The sequence below is a fragment of the Diabrotica virgifera genome, chromosome 2 (assembly GCF_917563875.1).
Source record: "Diabrotica virgifera virgifera chromosome 2, PGI_DIABVI_V3a".
NCBI lineage: Eukaryota > Metazoa > Arthropoda > Insecta > Coleoptera > Chrysomelidae > Diabrotica > Diabrotica virgifera.
In genome coordinates this window covers 93,421,854-93,448,523 of record NC_065444.1, presented here as the reverse complement: position 1 = coordinate 93,448,523, position 26,670 = coordinate 93,421,854, and the positions used below count along the sequence as shown (strand labels likewise).

At 33.9% G+C, this 26,670-nt stretch overlaps 1 protein-coding gene across 1 annotated transcript in view; it reads left to right on the top strand.

Moving 5' to 3' along the window:
* Positions 1-9,088: 9,088 nt before the first annotated feature.
* Positions 9,089-26,670, top strand: part of LOC114349492 (clarin-3) — a 68,727-nt gene continuing 51,145 nt past the window's right edge. The window contains exon 1 of the mRNA XM_028299880.2: positions 9,089-9,508. Within this exon, the coding sequence (XP_028155681.1) occupies positions 9,286-9,508 (223 nt within the window). The 5' untranslated portion in view covers positions 9,089-9,285. The remainder of the gene's footprint in view (positions 9,509-26,670) is intronic.

Below are 26,670 nucleotides of genomic sequence, written 5' to 3'. Positions count from 1 at the left end.
GATTTTTTTTTGAAAATAATACAGAGAAGTAGAGTTATCTTCAGTTTTTTTTAAATGGTACCAAAAAGGTAGGTATAATGTGAACAAACTTCAACATTTTCATCTATCACAAAAATTTCGTCGTATAGGGAGGAGTCGGCTAATGGTGCGCGTCTGGTAATTGTGCGCATCATTGTTCCTAGTCTAGTAGTAATTAAAATTATAAAAACTATATTGTCGTGCCATCTATTAGCAACTGCCAGATCTATTTCACACAAACGAGTTTCGGGAGATAATTTACCGTCCAGGTTATTTGTAAAAACTACTGCGTGCGTCGTCTTCCTATTGTTACACTTCTTCTTAATAACTTTATTCAAACTCTACAAATTCAATATTTTACAAAACTGACAAACTAATAACTGTAAACTTCTTCTTCTTCTTCTTTTTATATAGACATTACTCTGTCTGTTTTTCAATGTGCCTCCAGTAAGTTGTGATTCCATCTTTTTCGTGGTCTTCCCACTGATCGTCTTCCTATTGGGGAACCGTCTCTCGCCGTCCTTACTACTCCATTTGCTGTCATTCGGCTTATGTGGTCGTTCCATTCTACTTTTCACCCAGTTATTAATGTTGTCCACCTTGCATCTCCTTCGTATATCTGCACTTCTAGCTCTATCCCACAGCCTCTTGCCATCGATTTTTCGCAATGTTTTCATCTCTGCTGTTTCTAGCATTCTTTTTGTCCTTTCTGTATCAGGTCGTGTTTCTGCCGCGTATGTCATTATTGGTCTGATGACTGTTTTGTAAATTCTACCTTTCACTTCTTTTCCGATGTTTTTATTTCTCCATATTGTTTCATTCAGGAAACCTGCGGCTCTGTTTGCTTTATTCACCTGATCTTCCACTTCTGTTTCGAGCTTTCCGTAGCTGCATAGTGTGATGCCTAGATATTTAAACTCCATGACTTGTTCTATTATTTGAGCCTCCAGCTCTAATTTACACCTTATTAGATCTGCTGTTATAACCATGCATTTAGTCTTTTTTGGGGAAATTAACATGTTAAATTTTCTAGCGGTTATATTAAATTCGTGCAGTATACGTTGTAAATCATCTTCACTTTGAGAGATTAGTATTGCGTTGTCTGCATAGCAGATTATTTTAAGTTGTTTTTCTCCCATTTGGTATCCTGTTTTAGTTCTTACTTCTTTTATTATTTCGTCCATGATCAGGTTGTACAACAGAGGACTCAGGGAATCTCCCTGTCTTATCCCATTGCCAGCTTCAATTGGGTCAGTTAGTTCTTCATCTACTTTTACTTTTATTGTGTTGCTCTGGTAGATATTTTCGATGGTTTTAATTATTCCTAGAGGTACCCCTCTTGCGTACAATAAATGGATAACGTCCTTTAATTTGACCCTGTCAAATGCCTTCTTAAGGTCCACGAAACATAACATGTAAACTTCCTGACGTTCTAGACGTCACTAGATATTTCTGGATTATTCAATGACATCTAGAACATTCTTGTACGTGACTACTTCTTCTTTCACGTCAAGGGACTTTTTCTATGTAGGATCAATCTACGGAACTGCCGTAACACTGATCCCTCTTTTATAGTTGTTCGCCTCGAATAACTGGTCTTACAGGGTCTGATTGAAGTCAACAGGGTGGATCAGTTCCATGATATGGGGCTAATCTCTCGATATGAACTACTTTTTGTTTACTTCTAGCTGAAAACTGGATGCGGTAGACTAGATCATTTATTTTCTTCAAGACGGTGTACAGGCCTTCCCAGTTTCGTTGAAGTTTCGGACAAAGTCCTTTCTTACATGTGGGATTGTCTAACCATACTGGGTCACCTCTTTCGAATTTTGTCCGAGTAGCATGAATATTGAGCCTGGACTTGGCTTTATCACTTTGAAGCTTCAAACTTTTACGGACAAATTCGTAGACCTTTTCTAATTTTTCTCTTAAATTTGCGATGTACGTCAGGGATAAACGTTCTTCTTCTCTGGGAGGCAATATTCCGAAAATAAGATCTTGAGGAATCTTCATTTCTCTACCGGTGATCATCATGGATGGAGAAAAACCTGTTGATTCATGTTCAGAACTTCTGTAGGGTAACAGGAATAGAGGAATTAAAGTATCCCAATATTTTTGATTATCAGCAACAAACATGGAAAGATATTGACAAATAGTTCTATTGTGTCTTTCGATAATTCCGTCTAATTGTGGATGGAGAGGCGTAGGGCGAGTTTTCTTAATACCCAAAATTTTCATTAATTCTTGCCATAATTCTGATTCAAAATTTCGTCCTTGATCAGGATGCAACTCTACAGAAACTCCATGTCTTGATATGACATGTGTTATGAATGTTTCGGGTACTGTAGTCACTTCTTGATTAGGAAGGGGTGTAATTTCAGGACATTTTGAAAATTAATCCATTGCAACCATTAAGTACTTGTTACCTCTCTCTGTCGTTGGAAGTTACCGAGAATATCAACTGAATGTCGTTCAAAAGGTTCCTCGGAAAGATATTGTGCCATTTTACCACGACTTCTTGTTCTGGGGCCTTTTCTACCGATACATATATCGCATTTATTACACCAATCTTCTACATGTCCTTCAGACAGGCTGCTATGAAGTTCTTGCAACACACTTTTAATATGTGATTTTGTAGTACCTCTTGTTAAACTAAACGTACTCCATCGGGACTTTCCCACTTCCGATATAACAGACCATTGGAAAGATATAGAGATTACCATTGAGCCCAGTAAGCCTTTATCCCATTCGCTGCCATGTTCCAAATCTGGAACAATTGTTAGTTTCGCTGCTGGTTACAAGATGTCACTGTTGGTCTTAAATCTGATAAACTATTTGTGTTCGGTAGTGTCAAAACAACACGTCCGTACTGAATTTACTCACTGGTTTCGTATAAGTGGCATTTGTTTTGTGATTCATATCAAAATTTCAAGGAAGGTGCAGTTGTATAACTTCTAGTTCGATTATAGCTATTTTCTGTTGTGAAATATTGCGATCGGGGTAAGTTTAATTAATATTATATGCCTATACAATATATCTGTATCGTTTAAATGCTTAACCTCAAATTGAATATACCGAGTAACCTCTAGTTTTTGCATGTTCCAAAAATGGAACTTGGCGGTATATATTGCTAATTGCGGTTTTTCTTTTTAGTTTGGTATTATGGATGTGAAAACATTTTATGGAAAGAAAACGAGTTGTTCAGCGGATACTCTGAACAATCTAATCGATGATCTAAATAAGAAGCAGTTTGATTCTGCAAACATATACATTTATCCACCAGCGGAAGATTTTGATGGAGATTCTGAATCATCGGATGATGTGAATTTCAATGATTTTTCTGATAAGTTTTCATCAAAGATACTGAACGCCCCAGCTGAGGCAACTCTTATTTCACAATGTGAGACACAAGACGCTGAAGATATGTTCTCGACGAGCGATGATGAACTTCCAATAAATGTGGGTCAATCTAATAAAAGAGCGAATAAATCTAATAGACAAAACGACTGGAAAAGAGGTGACTTGTCCCTAGATAATCATCAAGAAAATATCTCACTTTCAAATCGAAATAATGTTCACTGTGAAAGTACAATCGATTTCTTTACACTTTTTTGGTGTGATAATTTCTTTGAATACATAAAAGACGAGACTATAAAGTATGCCCGACACAAAAATGCAAAGACATCATTTGAGGTTACGATTGAAGAACTCAAAGTATTCTTTGCAATCCTACTGATTTCTGGTTATTCCCAAAGGCCTCGAAAAGATATGTACTGGAGTTTGGATTTGGATCTCAGAAACGAAGCAATCGCCAACGCAATGCCAAGAAATAGGTTTAGAGAAATTTTGCAACATTTACATTTTTCAGATAACACTAAGCTACAAAAAAATGATAAGTTTGCTAAAATAAGACCACTCATAGAACATTTAAACCGTTCATTTATAAAATATGTTCCGGTTGGTGAAACCATATCAGTATCTGTTGATGAATCCATGGTGCCGTACTACAGCCACCATAGCTGTAAACAGCGTATTCAAGGGAAACCTATTAGATATGGGTTTAAATTTTGGTTTCAGAATGTATCAAATGGTTATCTTGTGGGTACCGAACCTTACCAAGGGAAAGGAACCTTACTAGGAGAGAGTAACGTGGGGCTAGGTGGATCTGTAGTTACAACTTTTGCCGAGAGGGTGAAGCATAATTTTCCAGATCAAAAATTTTACTTTTTTATTGACAACTTTTTTACTGGACTTCCACTGATAAAGGCCATGAGTGAATTGGGATATGGTTGCACGGGCACCATTAGATATAATCGAATTGGAAAATGCGCGTTGAATAAAAACGCAATGAAAAAATCAGTTAGAGGATCCGTTGATTCATACACAAGTTCTGATGAAAATATAATAATTATCCAGTGGAAGGATAATGCCATCGTTCACGTGGCTTCAAATTGTTATGGCGTTCAACCTACAAAATCGGTACGTCGTTAGTCTGCAGCAGAAAAAAAATATATAATGGTAGACGTTCCCTACGCAATTCAGTAGTGTAATACTCATATGGGAGGTACTGATTTAATGGATAGAAATATCGCTAACTATAGACCAAAACTGCGTAACAATAAATGGTGGTGGCAAATTTTTGTTCACCTTTTGTCTGCTTCAATCTCTAAGGCATGGATTTTATATAGAATTCAACACCACAATAACATTCAATCTAACGCTGATGAATTCGTTGAAAGTATGCGTTCATTGGATTTATTAGGGTTTACAAGAAATATTGTGGCAACATGTCTACTTCTCAACCCTCGACAACCAAAACCTGATAAGACAAAATTAGGAACAATATTTCGAAAAATTCCAGGATCTGTTTCACAAAATATGTCGGTTCTGCATTACCTAATTTCTTTAAAACAAAACAGATGCAAAATTTGTAAAACAAACAAAACTTTTGGATGCGGTATTTATGAAATTAATGTACATCCTATTAATTGCTTCAAATCTTTTCATGAAAAAAATTAATAGATCCTCTCAAAATGTTATCATTTTTTATCAATAAATGTTTAAGTTTAAATTTACGTTGTTGATTTTTTATTACTTATTTATGGCCATGTTCCAAAATTGGAACAAAAAAATTTTTAGGCACAGGGCTATTGTGAAAAGATTATAAATTTTTTTAATATTTTTCTATAAGTTCAGAACATAAAATTGACCTGTAGAAGCTATAAAATTTAAAAAATGAAGTTTGGCAGCGAATGGGTTATAGTTCCACTGCATTTGGATATTTCCTGCCAAATAGGTCTTACTCCATTTTTAACCCATTCTCGTATGACTCTTAAGTCATTATCGTTCTTTTGACTCTTTTTAACGTTTTTCAGGGAAGTCTGATCTCACGTCAAGGGACTTTTTCTATGTAGAATCAATCTACGGGACTGCCGTAACAATATTCAATGCTGATTATAGGGCTTTTTATTGATTGTCATTTGTTTCGAGCTGTTGTCATATTATTTTGTGTAATCTGCGTATAATATTAATATACACTGATTATACGACATTTGACGGAAGCTCGAAACAAATGCCTGTGAATGAAAAGCCCTATAATCACTCCGTTGACTAATAAGCCTTCCTGTAGTTCTCCAATCGCTTACTTGAAGATATGTTCAAAGTATATATTAAATAATACCGGGGATAGAATGCATCCTTGTTTCAGTCCTCTATCTATGGAGATTGCCTCTGTAAATTGGTCGTCCACTTTAATGTTGGTCGTTTGGTTATAATTTCAATTATAATATATGATTCCCAAGTCTCTATCATCTATACTGCTTCTTTCAAGATCGTTATGGGCTTATCATGTTTTACTCTATCAAGTGCCTTTTTGTAGTCGATAAAACAAATATATACGTCACAGTTGACTTCCCTGCACCTCTGCATAAGCACTTGGACAGCGAATAGAGCCTATCGTGTGCCTAAGGCATCGAGAAATATCAGCTTTAAAATCGTCATAATATTGCAAAATAGGTGTAGGTTACCTACATATCCAATTTTTTGTACCTACAATTCGGACCATCCGTTTAAGAGATAATTAGGCATTTCCAGACTTTTGGACCATTCTGTATATTTGATGGTTTATCTGATTTTCAATGTAAATTCGTTACTCATTTGGATTGTTTTTCTTTTCATTTACCAAAGATCACCAATTAATAAAGCTGATAATAAGACTTATCTTACTTCACGAAATCGTACTCTTTCTAATTAGTCCAGGCTGTATCATCGCCCCCGTTCTTACTCAAAAACTTACTCAAAAAGAGGTCCTTATAACAAATCCACAGGGTGCCAGGAGGTACCGTGGTCGAAAAATCGTTTAAAATTTTTTTTGAAGTTATACTTCTTTAGGCGCGATTGAGAGTAAAATTTCATAATTCTGCGCGCATGCGCACACAGACAGTATGGTATAAACGTTATACGGGATCTGATTGGGTGTTAAAATCATCTGTCAATAATTGTTCAGTATGGAGATTTTGGATAAACAAATTAATGGTGTGTATATTAGTTTTTATTGTTGTGATGGCAGAGAAAAAAGTTTATAATATTGTAGTGACTTTTTAAATAGTTTTTAAAAGCGACAGGTACGTAATAATTGTAAATGTTTCAGTATCCTAATAAAAAATTTCATAGGTACCTACCTAATATTAGGAAAATTTAAAAAGAATTTTTTGATTACCATCAAAATTTCTATCAATATTCTCCTAATATATTGTTTTCTTACTCTATGTTTTGTTCTATGGTAATATTACTTTCAATTCTAAATAATTTCAATTCAAAATCAAAATAATTTGGTTAAATTCAGAACCGTCAAAAGTTTAATCGGTTTAATTAGTTGATCTTCGCACATGATGACACATGGTCTCAGTGGGTAAAAGTTTAAGGTGAATGAATTTCAATACTAACTGCGCTGATAAGCGGGTTCGAACCCCAATGGAAACTTTTATTTTTTTTTATTTTTTTTATACATTTTATGATTGTAAGTTTATTTATTGTATAATTTTTTTTCAGAAAATACGTATTTAGTTAAAAATTTTTCCTACTAAGAAATCATTTGTGGCATTTTTCAATGTGTTTGTTTGTGTGTGTTTTATTCTTTTATTATTTGAATTTTTGGCACTGTTTTAATAAAAAATTTTGAGAAGTAGTAAGTATTAAAATTAGTTTAATATTTAAATAAAATATAAATGAACTGTTTAAAGTATATTAATTTCGTTGAAATCATATAATAGAAGTATAACTTCTTACGTGCGTACAAAGTACACACACATTATTTTTTTAAACAAATTCACAAAAATACTTTTTTTACTCCGAACCATTTTTTTATGGTAGGGGAGCAAAGTATGCTAAATGTGCAGTCACTCGAGCGCTTTGGGGACCTATTGGGTTGTGAAGAGTAGGTCCTAAAACCAAAAAAAGTTAAGTAAAGTTTTCCATTTCAGTGGGCGCTTGCCATTTTTTAATTTAATTTTCTATTTCCAACAATTGTTTTTTCCGACTATAATGTCATCTATCCATAATTCGAAAGAATATTTCGAATAAAATTTACTTATTTTTACGTAGGGAATCCAAATCTGCAATAAAAAATGAGGGTTCCCATTTAAGATTTTAAAGTAACCCCCCACCCCATCTCCGTGGGGGATCGTGTTTGGTGCCATTCGATAGATTTTTCAAAAATATTGAATAAGTGTATTTTACAGTTTTTCGATCCGATGTTCATTTCGCGAAATATCGTGGGTTTCGTATTTAAAATATTAAATTTATCCCCACCCCTCTCCGTGGGAAGTCGTGTTTGGTATCATTTGATAGATTTTTAAAAAATATTGAGCACATATTTTTTTAGTTTTTCGATCTGTCGCTTTTTATTAGAAATATTAGAATATTAGAAATATTCGCTTTTTTCTTGTGAAACTTTGGGACTCGCCCATTTCCTTACGCCCGGCTCAAATCGTCAGATTTTTGAAACATACACTCTTTTATATGTACTTAACTTACCTTATCTTCAATTTCGAGTTTTTTTTTAAGGATATATTTTTTTCCGGGCCCCCCTTAACGAACTCCCATGTGTTAAGAGCCAATATATGGTAGAGGTACATCTACAGGGTACCAGGTTTCTCCTCATATGATAATCTGACGCGCTCGAGTAACTGCAAAAATCCCTGCTTGGGCTCCCCTACCATTATGTTACTTGGGTCATTCTTAGCAAATTGTAATTTTTCTCTAAAATTGATTGTAGTCGAGTTATACGCGAGTTAAAATTTAAAAAACGCGAAAATAGCCATTTTCAAGGCTTATAACTCGGTTAAAAATTATTATTATGAAAGTCGGGAAGTGACCAAATCAAAGTTTAAAGTCCACCTACAAGATCCTGAAGAAATTTTTGTCATTATTGTATTACTAAGCGGTTATTTTAATTATTAGCAATGAGCCCTAAGTGCGTATTAGGAGGCCGTCAATGATGAGTGTGAAAGAAATGCACCATTCCGGCCGTCCACATTGACGGTCGCCTCAATACGCTCTTAGCGTTCATTGTTAATAATTAAAAATAACAGCTTCGTAATAAAATAATTACAAAAAATTCTTCAGGATATTGTAGGGGGAGCTCTAAGCTTTGATTTGGTGACTTTCATAATAATAATTTTTAACCGAGTTATTAAGCTTAAAAATGGTCATTTTCGCATTTTTTAAATTTTAAATCACGTATAACTCGACAACAATTAATTTTAGAGAAAAATTAAAAGAGACCTTTTTTGCTCAGAATGGGCCAAAAAAATTATTTTTCGTGAATTTGTTTAAAAAACATTGTTTAAACAATTTTTCGACCACGGTACCGCCTGGCACCCTGAGGATTTGTTATAAGGATCTCTTTTTCAGTAAGTGTGTGCAAAAAAATCGAATCGGAATAATTTACCTAACGGGGGCGACGATGCAGCCTGGACTAAATCTGATAATCTGTAATCACAAAACTTAATTTAAAAAATACATCATTGCAGGCCTTATCACTAAATTAAATGAGTAGGTATATCCAAATATCTAACATGACATCAGATGGAACAAACAATTGATACTACAAACGACAGATAAGATAAAATTTTTATGTAAGCCAAATCAGCATTCTAAGTAAAATCAACAGAATAGCTCACAGCTATGTACAAGTGAAAATAAATTGTTCAAATATTTTGATTTTAAAATAGTGTGTACTTAGTGAAACAATTTGCAAATATTACAATGGCAAGGATAAAACGAGGATTTGTTTTTGGTGCTTCTGTTGTGTCGGGAATTGGTGTTTTATTTACGATTATTTCGCTTGCGACTGAACAATGGGTTTATTCGGATCAAGCGCAGCTGGCTGTCAACGCTTCAACAGATCGGTATTTCTCCAAGATCAAGTATGGCTTATTTCAAGGGACGCTAAGAACGGGCGTTACTTACAACACGGTCCAAATATCAAGTAAGTATGTAAAATTCATTCATTAAGAATTACAATCCCTAGGGATTATAGCTAACGCTATGGCGTTCAAAATCCTATTCTTGGGTGAGGTGGAATACTCCTCTGCCATTTATAGGTTGCTGTGTGTCTTTTGCTGTTTTCCATTTCTTCTTGTCCTTTCACTGAACTTTCCAGTCTTTCACATTCATTGCTCTTATGTCGTCTTCTACATCATCCAGCCAGCCATCTTCTTGTGGGTCTTCCTCTACACCTGGACCATAGTGGTGTCCAGTTAGTTATCTTTCTTAACATATCTGATTGTAGAAGTCTCTGTATATGTCCTATCCATTCTAAGCGAAGCAACTTTATGTATCTGACTATATTTTCTCTCTTTACTTCTTCTTCAATTTCGGCATTTGTTTTCATTCGTATTTCTTCCTCTTTTGTTGGCCCAGTACTGTCCTCATTATTTTCCTTTCAAACAGATCAGACTTCAAACAGATGTTTGAAGACAAACAGATCAGCAGAATATGAAAGAATATTATGAAAAAATGCTATTCACTATATAAGGAGGAAGCACACTGCGATAAAGAAGTATAACCAATAGTCCAAGATAACGACGAAGTAGAAATTCCCAGAGAAGAGGAAGCACAAAAAGAAATTAAAAACCTCTAAAACGGAAAGGCAGTAACAGAAGATAAAATTGCAGTGGAATTATTAAAATACGGAGGAAGAGAATTACACATCAAGACATAAACCAGGTAATACAACAAAAATATGGACACAAAACAGAATACCAGATGATTGGGACAAAGGTATAATAGTACCTATATATAAAAAAGAAGATCGGGAGGAGTACCAGAATTACAAAGCAATAACTGTATTGAATACCACATATAAAATTCAAGCAAACATAATAAACACGTGACTTAAATTGTGCGCTGAACGAATATTAGGAGTATACCAAAACGGATTCAGACTGGGAACATCGACAAATAATTTCAGACATATAGTGGAGCAAATATTTCAAAAACCGAGAGAATACAAAAGAGAAATGCACCTAATATTCTAAAGCGCTTTTGACACAATTAATCGGACGAAAATTATGGAGGTGCTAGAGAATCTTAGAATTCCAGAAAAATCAAGACATAATATGCTAACAGTGAGCCTAAATAACACCACAGCAAATATCAATTTCAACGGAACAACTTCTAAGGATAGCAGTGTAAACATAGGCGTGAAACAAGGTGACTCTATCTCACCGACACTATTTAACCTGATTGTTAGAAGTAATAATAAGGACGACAAAGTTGCCAATAATGATCAACTTCAACTAATGGCATATGCAAATGATCTAGTCATCATAGTGAAGACGAAGATGACACTTATAAAAGCAGTTGAAAAATTAGATAAAGAAGCGAAGAGGATAGGGCTAGAGATAAACCAACACAAATCAAAATACATTATGATAGGAAAGGACGACACAACAACTCAGAAATATTTAATAACACAGAATTATAAATTTGAAACTGTATCCACCTTTATCTACCTGGGAGTAACAATAGGGAAAAGCGGAAAAAAAGAACAGAGGAAAGAATTCTGAAAAGCAAAAAAAACATATGGAGTGAATAGGAATCTTCTAAGAAGCAAGACTCTTAAGTAAGCGAACAAAAGTGAACGTATATACAGGGTGTAACAAAAATACAGGTCATAAATTAAATCGCGTATTCTAGGACCTAAAATAGTTCGATTGAACATAACTTACCTTAGTACGAATGTGCACGGAAAAAAAGTTACAGCCCTTTGAAGTTACAAAATGAAAATCGATTTTTTCCAATATATCGAAAACTATTAGAGATTTTTTATTAAAAATGGACATGTGGTATTGTTATGGCGGTAGTATTTTAAGAAAAAATTATAATGAAATTTGGACACCCCATAAAAATTTTATGGGGGTTTGGTTCCTTTAAACCCCCCAAACTTTTGTGTACGTTTCAATTTAATTATTATTGTAGCTCCATTAGTTAAACACAAGTTTTCAAAAACTTTTTTGTATCTTAGTACTTTTTCCAAAAGTCAGTTTTTATCGAGATATTTGAATATTTGTCAAATCCACCACATATTTGTATATGGTAAAGTACGATTATGGAGACTTGGTAATAATATGAAAATTTATTTATGATTTACATTTTTAGGTATATTTTGAACCATATTAAAAAAGAAGCCACATCTCGATAAAAGATGCTTTATCAAAAAAATACAAAGAGGCAAAAAAGTTTTAAAAACACTGTGTTTAACTAATGGTACCGCAGTAATAGTTTAATTGGAACGTACACAAACATTTGGGGGGTTTAAAGGAACAAAACCCTCATAAAATTTTTATGTAAACATATTAAAAAAGAAGCCGCAACTCGATAAAAACGGCCTTATCGAAAAAATACTAAGAGGCAAAAAAGTTTTAAAAATATTTAATTTAACTAATGGCACCAGAATAATAATTTATTTGAAACGGACACAAAAGTTTGGGGGGGTTTAAGGGAACAAAACCCCCATAAAATATTTATGGGGTGCACAAATTTCACTATAATTTTTCTTTAAAATGTTCTTGCCATAAGAATGCCACATGTCCATTTTCAACAAGAAATCTCTAATAGTTTTCGATATATTCGAAAAAATCGATTTTCATTTTGTAACTTCAAAGGGCTGTAACTTTTTTTGTGTGCATATTTGTACTAAGGTAAGTTAGGTTCATTCGAACTATTTTTGGTTCCAGAATATGTGGTTTAATTTATGACCTGTATTTTTGTTACACCCTGTATATGACCTTAATAAGACCTGTTGTTACATACGGGATGGAAACAACAACGATTAACAAGAAAGAGGAAGATAGTCTTCGAAAGTATGTAAAATAAAAAAAAAAGAAAAACTAGATAGAATCGACACTTTTCAAAATATATTTAAGGCTAGTACCTATAGTTTTCAATGCCTTTCTTCGCCCTATATGTTTCTCAAATGCGTTTTCGAAAAATACATTGCGCGTCAGAGAAAACGGGCCACTCACAAAATTTACGAAATATTATATTTTTATATACATTTTTTCATTTTATTTTAACCTGATTTATGTTAATTAAATTTAATAAATTATCAGGTGTACTGAGAAGTTAGACCTAATCTGTAAAGAGAATAAACAGATTCGCAAAACCTATTAAACCATAAAATTCTCTGAACTCGCTAGTTACGAAACAACGAATCTTCGCAAAATTGATTGTTTAGAGAACTGTGTGAACTATTTGTAGTATTCTAAAGATTTATTTATTTATCGTATGGCATAGATACAACAAGAACACATAATTTTAAAAAAAGTATATAAAACACTACATGAAGTATCACAAACGAACATCTAATGTATTAATATACTGTAAAATATTTTCGGTCGCATTCAGGAACTCATCGAAAACTCCAGGGTATCGCCTTCGGGGGCATTCCTCAATAATGTGGCGGATGGTCTGCCGTTGCGCACCACAATCACACTCAGGAGTAAGGGCCTTTCCCCATCTATGCAAGCTGTCAGCGCATCTACCGGTCCCTGTCCTTATTCTGTTCAGCGCCGTCCATGTATTGCGGAGCAGTTCAAAGCCTGGCGGTTTCTGATCGATACAGGCCATTTAGTGTGATTCCTGTGGTGAGTCGCTCTCCCATTGTCTTCTCCAAGCGTTGGTGAGGTCGAAATGTTCCTGATGTAGGGAGGTGGCCCTTAACAATGGGGGATATCTGGAGCGCAGTCTTTTTATTTCGATATCAAGCTTATCATGGTGGATGGGTAGTTGATGGTTAGCCTCGATTTTTCGATATTCTCTGAGAAGAGAATGACTTCTTCTTAGTTTAGGCGGTGGAATGTGACTCAGAATGGGAAGCCAATAGTTCGGTGTTGGTCTAATTGTACCTGAGATCATTCGCATTGTCTGGTTTAATTGGGTGTCAATGATCTTCGTGTGTTTGCTATTGAGCCATACCGGCGAAGCATATTCAGCCGCCGAGTATACGAGTCCGAGAGCGGATGATCTGAGTACGGAGGCTGAGGACCCCCATGTGGTGCCACATAGCTTTTGGATTATATTATTTCGCGTCTTCAGTTTTTCTGCCGTTCTTTGTAGGTGTTCCTTAAAACTTAAGGTTCTGTCAAGAGTCACTCCAAGATATTTTGGTGTTAAGTTATGAGCGAGTAGTCTGTTTTCAAAGTGAACGGAGAGTTTTTTGTTGGCTTGGGCATTATTCAGATGGAAAGAGCACACTTCAGTTTTCGTTGCATTGGGCCGTAGCCTCCATTTGCGAAAATATTCACCCATAACAGCAAGGTCATCCGTCAGTATTGTCTCTGTAACATTCATGTTATTATGTCTTGCTGCAATGGCCCAATCGTCAGCGTACCCAAATTTCTGCGAAGTTGTCCTAGGTAGGTCCGCGATGTATAAATTAAAGAGTAAGGGTGCCAAAACAGATCCCTGTGGCAGTCCATTGCTGAGCTTCATTTGGACACTTCTTAAGTTGCCCATCGTGACGTGAAAAGGTCTGTCGGTGAGCATGCTATCAATGAGTTTGGTTACCTTTTGGCACGGGATGGCACGGATCAGTTTGCAGATTAGTCCTTGTCTCCAGACGGTGTCGTATGCAGCTGATAGGTCAATGAAAGCAACGGATGTTTTTTGCTTTCTTTGAAAACCTGCTTCGATATGTGTTGTTAGGGATAGGATCTGATCTGTGCAGCTGCGGTTAGGTCTAAACCCTGCTTGCTCAATAGGTATCACCCCCAATAAGGTGTTACTAATTCTGTTGTGGATTAAGCGTTCCAACAATTTATAGACACAGCTCAGCAGTGCAATCGGTCGGTAGTTTTGGGGTTGATCATTTGCTTTTCCTGGTTTCAATATGGCTATAATGGAGGCCTTTTTAAGGAAATGGGGGATTTCTCCTGATTTTAATATATCTGTGTAGAAATCAGCCAGCCATTTCCTAGCATATTTGCCACAATGGAGTAAAAATTCTGGATGTATTTTATCGGAGCCGGGTGCCTTTCCAGATTTAATTTCTGATATTGCTGAGGTAATTTCTTCTGGAGTAAACTCGTCAGATTATTCAGATGTAGGCGGGCATGCAGACTTTAATATTTTTAGGTCTTGTTTTACTTTGGTGGTGTGGTCACGATCTCTACGTGCCCTTGAGTTTGCTACAATGTGGGAGGCCACTCTGTTGGGAACTATTGGTACTTTGTCTCTAGTTGAGTGTCTGCTACTACCAAGTTTTCTAAGTAAGGACCATGCTTTTCTGCTTGATTTACTAAAGTCTAGTTTTTCCACAGTTTCCATCCATTTTTGTCGTCTGGCTGCATCCAAACTGTGCAGCAGTTCGTCCGCAATTTCTCGGTCTTGGCTTTCGTTGTATTCTTGATACAATTTTTCGCATTTTTCATCCCATCCTGGGACATAATCTCTACGATATCCTCTGGGTATAGTTTTCTTCGCTGTAGATATAACTGCGCCAACAAACCTCATATAGTTTGTACGTGTTGGGGTTATCCATCCGAGACATTTGTCCAATCTCGCAGTAAAAGTCGCCAGTCTGCTTTTTTAAAGTTCCACCTAGGTCGAGGGAAAGATGTTATTATTGGTATTTTGATGCCAACTTCTATTACAACTGGTCTATGTTGGCTATGTGGAAAATCTGGAAGCACTGTACGTGAAGCTGCCAGGGGTTGATTGTTTTCGTTTGTGGAGACAAAGCATAGGTCTGGGTTGTATTCTCGCCTCCAGGCTGCAGATCGAAAAGTTCCCCTATCTTTAGCGTCAAAGACTAAATACGTGCCAGCCCCTTCGCTCCAATTTATCAAAGCCTCGCCATTTTGATCACTTTGTCTATACTTCCAGAGTTCGTGATGGCTGTTAAAATCTCCAACATACACTGCGGGGTGTGGGTGGGCGTGAATAACATGCGGAGGCCACAGGACTGCCGGTGGTTTATAAATATTGCTGACAGTAATTTCGCCAATTTGTATGGTAACCGTATGAATGTTATTTATGTCTGATGTAGAACATATGTGTGCATTTTCTATTTTGTTTCGTACATAGGTTGCTACTCCATAAGCTGGATGGTAAGTTGCACCCAGTAAATCGTAACCATGAATTCTTCCTCTAGCGAGAATTTGTTCCTCGTTTTCTACATGGGTTTCCTGAATTGCGACTACGTCGATATTATTTTCAATGAGTACCTTTTGAAGGTACTCACATTTACTTCTACTAATACCTTCTATATTTAAATGGCATATTCGGACGCTTGGTCCGAGTCGTTTTGTTGCTTGGTCCTGAGAAGGTCCCTTTAAGTTTTTGGTTGGAGGCATATCTTATTATTTTAATTATTTTAATGTGTTCCTTGCCAGGAGATCTAGAGATTCTAGATTGTCTGGCTGCCTATTGTGCTAGTTCATTTAGCATTACCCAGGGTGCACGTGTAGTATTCTACTACGGACGCGAACTAGCTTTACACCCCTATTCTAAAGAGTTTCTGAGATATGTTAGTGTTGAACTATTAGCCACCTTATAGTCAAGTGTATATCTTAATAACGATGAACAATTAAAGTCTATTCAGATTAGTAAAAGATGGTTTTGCTTGTTTTCGATTCAGAGGGATGCTCAATCGCCGGACAGCTGTTTCCACCATTTCAGGCTTTATCAACAGCGCTAGCGTGCACTCCTCTGAATCGAATTCGATTGAGTTGATAAAGCCTGATAGCTGATAAAGCCTGAAATGATGGAAACAGCTGTCCGGCGATTGTGCATCCCTCTGAATCGAAAACGAGCAAAACTTTTTTTTTACTTTTCTATCTTTACTCAGATTTGAGTACTAGGAACATAAAGAACTTTCAACACGAAAAGTTTCAGATTTAAATAATTATTTACCATTTTAATTTTATTATAGTGGTAAGTTCTGCATCAGAGACTTTTCAATTTGTCTATTCAGATTGTTACATTTCTGGAAACTGGTGTAAGCCAAGGGGTGTCACAAGGAAATTACAAAATCCACAAGGAAAATGATTTCCTGTAGGTGGCTATACACCATTTATTATAAAAAAATTTTTTTAATAAAATCCTTTATTTAGTATTTAAAAGGCATATATTTATTAATTAAAATTCCCTTAAAGGGCTACATCACAATAGCAGAACATTTTCGGTCTGAATAGATCATCATTAAGTGTTGAACTTAAAATAAGAATAACCATTGAAATGAATGCAAAAGTTTGAAATATTGACTAGGTTAAAATTTGATTATTCTTAAAGGATGAGAACATACTGAGCCACCAAAATAATAAATATTTGGGTAAAAATCCCTTAAAAGTAGGTATTACAATTAAATCGGTCATTTTAAAAACGACATAAATATATCCACATTTTGTCAAAAATAACTTTATAATATTTTCATGGAATTGGTACCAGCCTCTACTACTTTGTGAAAAAAAAATCACACTAATCCGACCTCCTTAGGTGTTCCATATATTATATACGTAAGCACCAAGCCACAATAACTGCCCCCTCAAACCATTTAAAATGGTCACAATAAAACACTGAAAAACGTTTGTTTTCTATACTTCCACAAAATTTATTACAACTATGTTATTACTACAGCTGTTTCGGCAAAGTGCCTTTCTCAAGTGATATATTTTACAATGTGTTTGCCTTTTTAAGTCTTTAACTGAAGAGGTTGAGGAGTGGGGAGCTGTTTGTCTCGAGTTGGTCATTCAGAATTATATCTGTATTTTTCAATTTATTAATTTCCATTGATTCTAAAAGTGATAGCTTAAGGCCTTTATTTTGAATATGTAGAATTTGAAACTCTTCATTGAAAGAATGATTATGATCTAGAAGGTGAAGTGCGTATGTAGAAGTGTCTGTTTTTCTATTGTTGAAAGCCCTTTTGTGTTCTGCTATCCGTTTGTCAAAAGTTCTGCCAGTTTGACCGATGTAAGTTTTCGGACAGTCACCACAAGTTAGTTTGTACACACGACTCTGTAGTTGCTTTCTCTTTCGGCTTTTATTGTTTTTAATATGTTTGCTTAAGTTGTTGTTAGTTCTGAAAGCTGGTGTTATTCCTTTCTTTTTTATGTATCTGGCTACTTTTGTTGTTATTTTGCCAGTATATGTGAGAGAGCAGAAGGTACTGGGTTCTTTCTGTGGTGGTGGATACACTAATTTCAAGGCTTTCTTATGGAGTTTTTGGTTTAAAATGTTGTTAACTGTTTGTCCGTTATAGCCATTGTTTACTGCTATTTGTCTAATGATATTTAGTTCTGTCTCGAAGTTATTTTTTGTCATAGGAATTTCTGTCAGTCTATGTATCATGCTATGGTAGGCTGCTAATTTGTGTTGTGTAGGATGGGATGATGAATTGTGTATAGTTGTGTCAGTATGGGTAGGTTTATGATATACGGAGAACTCATGTTTGTTGTGTAGTCTGGTAATCGTTACATCTAGAAAGTTTATGGAATTATTCTGTTCTGTTTCTATTGTGAACTCAATATTACTATGAAGTGAATTAATGTATGATTGAAATTGGTCAAGTTGTCTGTTAGTTCCTGTAAAGCAGACTAGTATGTCATCCACGTATCTCCACCAATCTGATAGTAATGGGCTTAGAGGATTACCCAAAATAAGTCCTGCACTGTTGTTTGTGTAAATTTGATTATTAAATTCAAAATAGTCTTGATTTATGCAAATTTCAAGAAGGTGTAAAATTTCAGATGCAATGATCGGATTTGTACTATTATGTTCTAAAAGGTTTTTAACTAAAACAAAAGTTTCTGTAGGAGGAACACTAGGAAAAAGATTTTTTATTGGTGGAGATACGTGGATAACATACTAGTCTGCTTTACAGGAACTAACAGACAACTTGAATAATTTCTATCATACATTAATTCACTTCATAGTAATATTGAGTTCACAATAGAAACAGAACAGAATAATTCCATAAACTTTCTAGATGTAACGATTACCAGACTACACAACAAACATGAGTTCTCCGTATATCATAAACCTACCCATACTGACACAACTATACACAATTCATCATCCCATCCAACACAACACAAATTAGCAGCCTACCATAGCATGATACATAGACTGACAGAAATTCCTATGTCAAAAAATAACTTCGAGACAGAACTAAATATCATTAGACAAATAGCAGTAAACAATGGCTATAACGGACAAACAGTTAACAACATTTTAAACCAAAAACTCCATAAGAAAGCCTTGAAATTAATGTATCCACCACCACAGAAAGAACCCAGTACCTTCTGCTCTCTCACATATACTGGCAAAATAACAACAAAAATAGCCAGATACATAAAAAAGAAAGGAATAACACCAGCTTTCAGAACTAACAACAACTTAAGCAAACATATTAAAAACAATAAAAGCCGAAAGAGAAAGCGACTACAGAGTGGTGTGTACAAACTAACTTGTGGTGACTGTCCGAAAACTTACATCGGTCAAACTGGCAGAACTTTTGACAAACGGATAGCAGAACACAAAAGGGCTTTCAACAATAGAAAAACAGACACTTCTACATACGCACTTCACCTTCTAGATCATAATCATTCTTTCAATGAAGAGTTTCAAATTCTACATATTCAAAATAAAGGCCTTAAGCTATCACTTTTAGAATCAATGGAAATTAATAAATTGAAAAATACAGATATAATTCTGAATGACCAACTCGAGACAAACAGCTCCCCACTCCTCAACCTCTTCAGTTAAAGACTTAAAAAGGCAAACACATTGTAAAATATATCACTTGAGAAAGGCACTTTGCCGAAACAGTTGTAGTAATAACATAGTTGTAATAAATTTTGTGGAAGTATAGAAAAACAAACGTTTTTCAGTGTTTTATTGTGAGATAAAATGAACTTCCATCAAGTAACGGTCGAATCCATCAATTATTTAAAATGGTTTTTCTCAAAAGTACTTGAGTGGATATATTTTGTCGTTTTTAAAATTACCGATTCAGTTTTAAGAAATTTAGATTGTTTATAGTTGACATTGTCCTAGACATCAGGCACTAGGCATCATAGGACTCTCTACATGGGTTAAACACGTCCTAAGGTTATGTCCTCAAATTAAAGACAGTAGTTAACAACTGAATTTGAATGATAATTTTTGAAGGATGCCAGAACACAACTGTCAATGCAAGAGGAAGTGTTTTTATGTATCTATTGTTACTCTAGGCAACTGTTTTGTTAACAGTGTTAATTTTTTTATATTTTTGGCTAGAGTAATAGTGCCGTTAGTGAGGGTATTTGGCTCCGAATTCCATCCTAGAGCATGGATTTTAATGAAATTTTGGGAATGTCTTCTACTTATCGCCTAATTCAAAGTCCAAAACTATGCTGATATTTACACTTGCACTTTTATCTCGGGGGTGGTTCCCACCCCTTCTCGGGGGTGGAAAACTTTTTGGTCAAAATGGGGAAGTGACTAGGGAACCGAATTCTAAGGAAAAACTGTTCTACATTTTTTTTAAACTCAATACTTTTTGAATTATTCGTGGTTGAAAATTTGTCATTTTCATTGAAAAATGTCATCTTTTCGGACGGTTTTTTTGCGAATACCTTAAAAATTATGCATCTAACGAAAAAAACCATATAAAACATTTTTGTAGTTTATAAAGGATCAAAGTGACTTAGTCCAAACTCTGGGTAAAAAATAGGTCGATTTCAGGATATAATTCAGGAATTTTTGAAACCTATCAGGTGTTGTAAAGGACGATGGCAGGAATAACTTTTTTGGCGGTTTTTTATTTATGACGTTTTTCATTTGTTAAATTTGCAATTTTTAAAGATTTTTAATTTTGCAGCTTAGGATATCCATTTTAGAGAAACACTTTTAAATAGATAATTGTAGTAAATTAAAAAACCTACAATTTGAACTATAACAAGTTTAATTTTGTTAATACGTTATTGCAAAACAGCCTGCGAAAGGTCAAAGTGGCCGTTTTTTGCAATTGCACTATATATTGTAAAAATAACTTTTATGTATTTTTTAAGGCTTTAAAATAAAGACCTTTCAATACCAAATATAAAAAAAATTATAGAGCCCGATTAGTAAACTTGTTGCTTAGATATTATAACTTGTTGATCCCAAGGGGTCAAATGTCGAATACTCCATTAAAATGTTACATTTTTTAAGCCATACCTTGCATTTGTTAGAGGAGTCAATTTTATTTATTGAATATGTAGGGGGATCAGTAGAAGCTTAAGTTCAAGTTTTTGGGGTCGCTACCCTTGTCCCCCGGCTGATATCTTAAAAATGGGGTGCAAAGGGGTCTCGCGCTATATCTCGTAAACTACCAACCCTACGGAAAATCTAATTAAATATAAAATGTAGCAAATGAAATTTTCTACAATTTTGTCTCTATTACTTTTTATCGTCAAGTGACCAACAAAAAAGATATAAACAAAAATATGTAAAAAATTTTTAACAAGTTTCCTTTTGGAGGTTATCACTTTTTTCAGTTCATTTTAAAATAAAATAACATTACAGCTATTTTGTATAGGGTTTTTTAGCGAACAATTTCCACTATAAAGTTGTTTAATTCTATTTATTTATATAGGTTTAACAGCGCTCCAAACTTGACCAGATTCTCGAATGCTCATAGGAATACAATAAAAAAAAAGTTAGGCTTACTTTTCTATCTATACATATTTTTTATTCATACAATTTATTATGATTTTAACATTCCTGTGCTATTATTATTCTGTTTTTGACCTTTCTCCCCACTATAAAACTTATAACCCTAAATATAGAAAAGGCCCAAGAAGTTGTTTGCCGGTTCAGAAGAAGAATGACGCAACCGCAAAATGCAAAATTCTCAAGAGGAGCAAAAAACGAATTTTTGATAACAAAATCATAAAGTATGATAAAAATTAGCCATTCACCACACCGTGGTCAGGATCTCGAGATATAAGCGTTTATTGGGGTGTGTCGCTTGTCTATGAAGTAACATTAGTATTGTATAACTAGACCCAAGTCCAGACATCCAAAGTGAAAGTTATCCTCCAACACCAAATTATTCTATATGGTCCACATAATGTTTAGAAAAAAGTCACACCATTTTGAGCGTCGGGTTTGGGGGGAGAGGGGGGAGAAATCGGTAAATTCGTAGTTTTTTAGGTTTTTCGTAAATATTTTTAAAACTATACGATTTAGCATAAACAACCTTCTATACAAAAATGTTCTACATTCAATTTGAAATAAAAAAGGCATTATGCATAATCCTTCTAAAATGAACGGTTTCAAAGTTACTGAGGTAGTATAGTATAATTGGTCCAAAAAAAGGCCTAACCTAAAAATCCAAAGTAAAAGTTTTCCTCCAACAACAAATTGTTCTATATGGTCCACATATTGTTCAGTAAAACGTTACACCATTTTGAGCGTCCGGTTTAGGGGGAAGATGGGGGAGAAATGGGTAAATTAGTAGTTTTTTACGTTTTTCGTCAATATTTCTAAAACTATGCTTTAGCGTAAACAATGTTCTATACAAAAATGTTCTACATAAAATTTAAAACAAAAAAGGTCTGACACATAATTGTTATAAAATCAACAGTTCCAGAGTTACGGATGGTGAAAGTGGAGGTTTTCGATACTTTTTATATTTTTTGGGCAATTCCCTACTGATTTTCTTTAACAGGATTGTGTTTTATTAATCAAATTTGCTATTTCAGTGGTCGATGGTATGTTAGTGATAAGCCCTTGATGAAACGTCAACCTCACCACCCAAAATTATCAACAATTTCCCAAAAAATATAAAAAGTATCGAAAACCTCCGCTTTTCACCCTCCGTAACTCTGGAACCGTTGATTTTATAACAATTATGTATAGTACCTTTTTTGTTTTAAATTTTATGTAGAATATTTTTATGTGGAACATTGCTTACGCTAAAGTATAGTTTTAGAAATAATGACGAAAAACGTAAAAAAAATACTAATTTACCGATTTCTCCCCCATCTCCCCCCCCCCCCCAAACCGGACGCTCAAAAATGGTGTAACTTTTTACTGAACCATATGTGGACCATATACTACAATTTGGTGTAGGAGGAAAACTTTTATTTTTAATGTCTGGGTTAGGCCTTTTTTGGAACAATTATACTATACTACCTCCGTAACTTTGGAACCGTTCATTTTAGAAGGATTATGCATAGGACCTTTTTTTATTTCAAATTGAATGTAGAATATTGTTGTATGGAGGGTTATTCATGCTAAACCGCACAGTTTTAGAAATATTGACGAAAAACGTAAAAAACTACGAATTTACCGATTTCTCCCCCTCTCCCCCCAAACCCGAAGCTCAAAATGGTGTGACTTTTTTCTGAACATTATGTGGACCATATAGAATAATTTGGTGTAAGATGATAACTTTCACTTTGGATGTCTGGGTTATGCCATCTTTTGGATCAATTCTGTTCTATCATACATAACTTTTTCCTATTGTATATTTTGACTTAAAATTTTCCAAAAAACTTCTTTATGAATTATATTTTATTGTTGTGTTGGCTAAAATTATAAACTAAAAAATTTGTCACTCAACTTTTTTAAGTAAACATGAAACTAACGAAATATCATGACAAAATGTTTAAAATCTAACAACTCGTTTTTTAATGTGTTTAAATATTTTGGACAAATTCCATTGTTATTAACATACTTCAAAGATGACACAGTCAAATTTTCAAAAGGAAATATTTACAGCGACCAAGGATACAGCGAGGTAAATTTGAAATATCATCAAAACTGATTTTTGGCATTTTTGTATAAAATTTGATTTTTGAACATGTTCCACCAAATCTAGATAAAAATAAACTTCATATTCGGATTCAGCGACCTCGAAAACATAAAAATAGACCAAAATTGGTCATTCACCCTAAATTTGATTTTCGTGGTCGGCTTAACGATTGCTGCCGTTCGACTAATATACAGTGAGCACGTAAAGGTGGGAATAAATTCATTTTCTCGTGAATGGGTGATTTTGGAAAGAAATCCCGAAACACGTCGTTTTTTATTTTTAAATTATGACTTTTTGGCATATATATCATACTAGTGAAGTCATCCATCCGAGCGTGATGACGTAATCAATGATTTTTTAAATAAGTATAAGGATCGTGTGATAGCTCATTTGAAAGGTTATTTAATTCTCTATCCAGTTGTATAAATATTAACATAATTATTTATACAGTGTGTCCAAAAAAATGTTTTTTTAATTAAATTAATTGACACAAAAAGAAGAATGTATGTAATTTATTTAGTTCAAAATACATTTTACTGCTGTCAGAAAATAAAAAAATGCTTTTAAAAATAATTATTGCTTTTCGCTTAGATTAAAAATAATCAAACTGTCAAGAGGCAGCTGGGTGGCAGCTTTAACATTGAATTTAAGCGAAAAATAATATTTATTTGTCAAAATAAGCATTTCTGCCGCTTTTCTGACAGCCATAAAATGTATTTTGAAATAAATAAATTGCATACATTCTTCTTATTGTGTCAATTAATTTAATTAAAAAACATTTTATAGACACCCTGTACAAATAAGTATGTTAATGTTTACATTACTAAATAGAGAATTAAATAACCTTTCAAACTAGCTATCACACAACCACTATTCTCATTTTAAAAAATCATCCATTCCGTCATCAGGCTCAGATGGATGGCGTCACTAATTTGATATATATGCCAAAAAGTAAATAAAAATCAACCTATTTCGGGATTTCTCTCTAAAATCGCACATTCACGAAAAAATTAATTTATTCCAACCTTTACGATTTTTTTTATTGTATTCCTATGAGAATTCGAGAATCTGGTCTAGATTGGAGCGCTGTAAAACCTAGATAATAAATAAAATTAAACAACTGTATAGTGAAAATTATTCATTGAAAAATCCTCTACAAAATCGCTATGATGTTATTTTATTGTGAAATGAACGGAAAAAAAGTTATAACCTCCAAAAGGAAACTTCTACAAAATTTTCTCATATGTTTGTGCATAACTTTTTTGTTGGTCACTTGACGAAAAAAAGTAATAGATATAAAATTGTAGAAAATTTAATTTGCTACATCTTATGTATAAAGGAATTTTCTGTAGAATTGCTAGTTTAGGAGATACGGTGCGAAAGCCCTTTGCACCCCTTTTTCCAATATGACGGCCGGGGGACAAGGGTGGCGACCCCAAAAACTTGAGCTTAAGCTTCTACTGAACCCCCTACACATTAAAAAAATAAAATTGACTCCTCTAAGAAATGCAAGCTAAATGTAACATTTTAATGGACTAGAAGGCTATAACTTAAAAAAAATCGTACAGCGTCAATTCAAGATCCACTCTCCTTCTAAAGACTTATATTTTCATATTCTGATGTAAATAAATGCGTAAAACATTTTTTAAAGATCCGAAACAAAATAAAATTTTTTTACGGCCTACTCAAGCCGAGATAATTGTTTTTGTTTTATTAAATCGTAGTGACTTATATTATCTTAAAATAAAAATTATTTTAAACGAAAATTACATTTAATTATTAAAAATGATTTCTAAAGTATAGTGGAGATTTGTTTTTCTGCGTGAAAGTGATTTATTGTGTCGGTTGCCCTTAGCAACGGTTAGCAACTTATAGTAAATTGAATCACAGTTTTTGCTCCAAATTTTAAAGCACCGCTTGGATTGACTTGAAATTTGGCAAACACATAGATAACATGTCAAAGAATAAAAATGGTATTGGACCTATCTGTGCTTTTGCCCTGGGGGTGACCTTCATCCCTTAGAAGGGGTGAAAAATACGTTCAAAATAAGTTAGGAAATGGATAAAACCTCTAATTCTAAGCAACTTTTGTTCTACAATATTTTCTCGTTAAGTTAATAATTTTCGAGTTTTTTCCGAGCAAATATGTTCATTTTTCAACAAGAAAAAAACGTTTTTAAGCGGTTTTTGTCAAATAACTCAAAAAGTAAGTACTTTTGAAAAAAACACTCTTAGAAAAAATATAGCCCATTACAAATTAAAAAAAACTGGTGTATATATGAACTCACTAGACGCAGCAGAAGCAAAGTTCTAGCTAATGAAAAATAGGTTCATATCCGTCAAATTTCAAAGTGAATATTTCAAAGTGAAATAACCAAAAAATGATGCACTTTTTGGAGAACGCACTCATTAGAAATTTCTTTTAAAGTTTTTAACCAAATACTATTTTTTGTATTTTAAAAAAGTTTCTAGTATCAAAAGTAAGCAAGTTACGCTCAAAATAAAGTTGATCTCTTTTTTTTTATCAAAAAAGCTCGGGAAAGTCGCCCCCTAATTACCATCTTTATTATCTTTATATTTATATGATCTGTAAGTATCATCGGTGCAAAGGGCTTATTAAAAAAAGGTTTTAAGGTAAATTTGTTTTAGTTGCTACTTTTGAAAAATATGTTTTTTTTTTCAAAATAACTTAAAATTTATTAGTGTGACCAAAAATCACAAGAGTAAAAAAAATGTAGTTTTTGTTTTACTGAATATTTTAGATTTTTTGTTTTTTTTATTGTAAGGCAAAAATTGGTTATATGGCTGTTCTAAATTTACATACACTCGTGATTATTGACAAGTTAAAGTCATTTCAACTACAGCCCCTTCAAAAATAAGCACTTTGAACCTATGAAACTTGCAGATATAATCTACACACACACGAGTAAAACAGTTTATGAAGTAAAAAGGATTTATTTCATTTTTGATGCTAGTTAGGGGTGACTCTCCCGAGTCTTTTTGACAAAAAAAAAGAGACCAACTTTGCTTTGAGCGTAACTTGCTTACAATTGATACTACAAACTTTTTAAAAAACATATACACGTATTTTTTTAAACACCTGAATAAAGTTGTAACGAATGTTCTCCAAAAAATGCATCATTTCTTGGTTATTTCACTTTCAAATATTTGACGGGTATGAACTTATTTTTCATTAGCTAGAACTTTGCTTCTGCTGGGTCTAGTGAGTTCATACATACACCATTTTTTTAATTTTTAGTGGGCTATATTTTTGCTAAGAATGTTTTTTTTTCAGCAAAATACTTACTTTTTGAGTTATTTGCCAAAAACCGCCTAAAACGTGTTTTTTTCTTGTTGAAAAA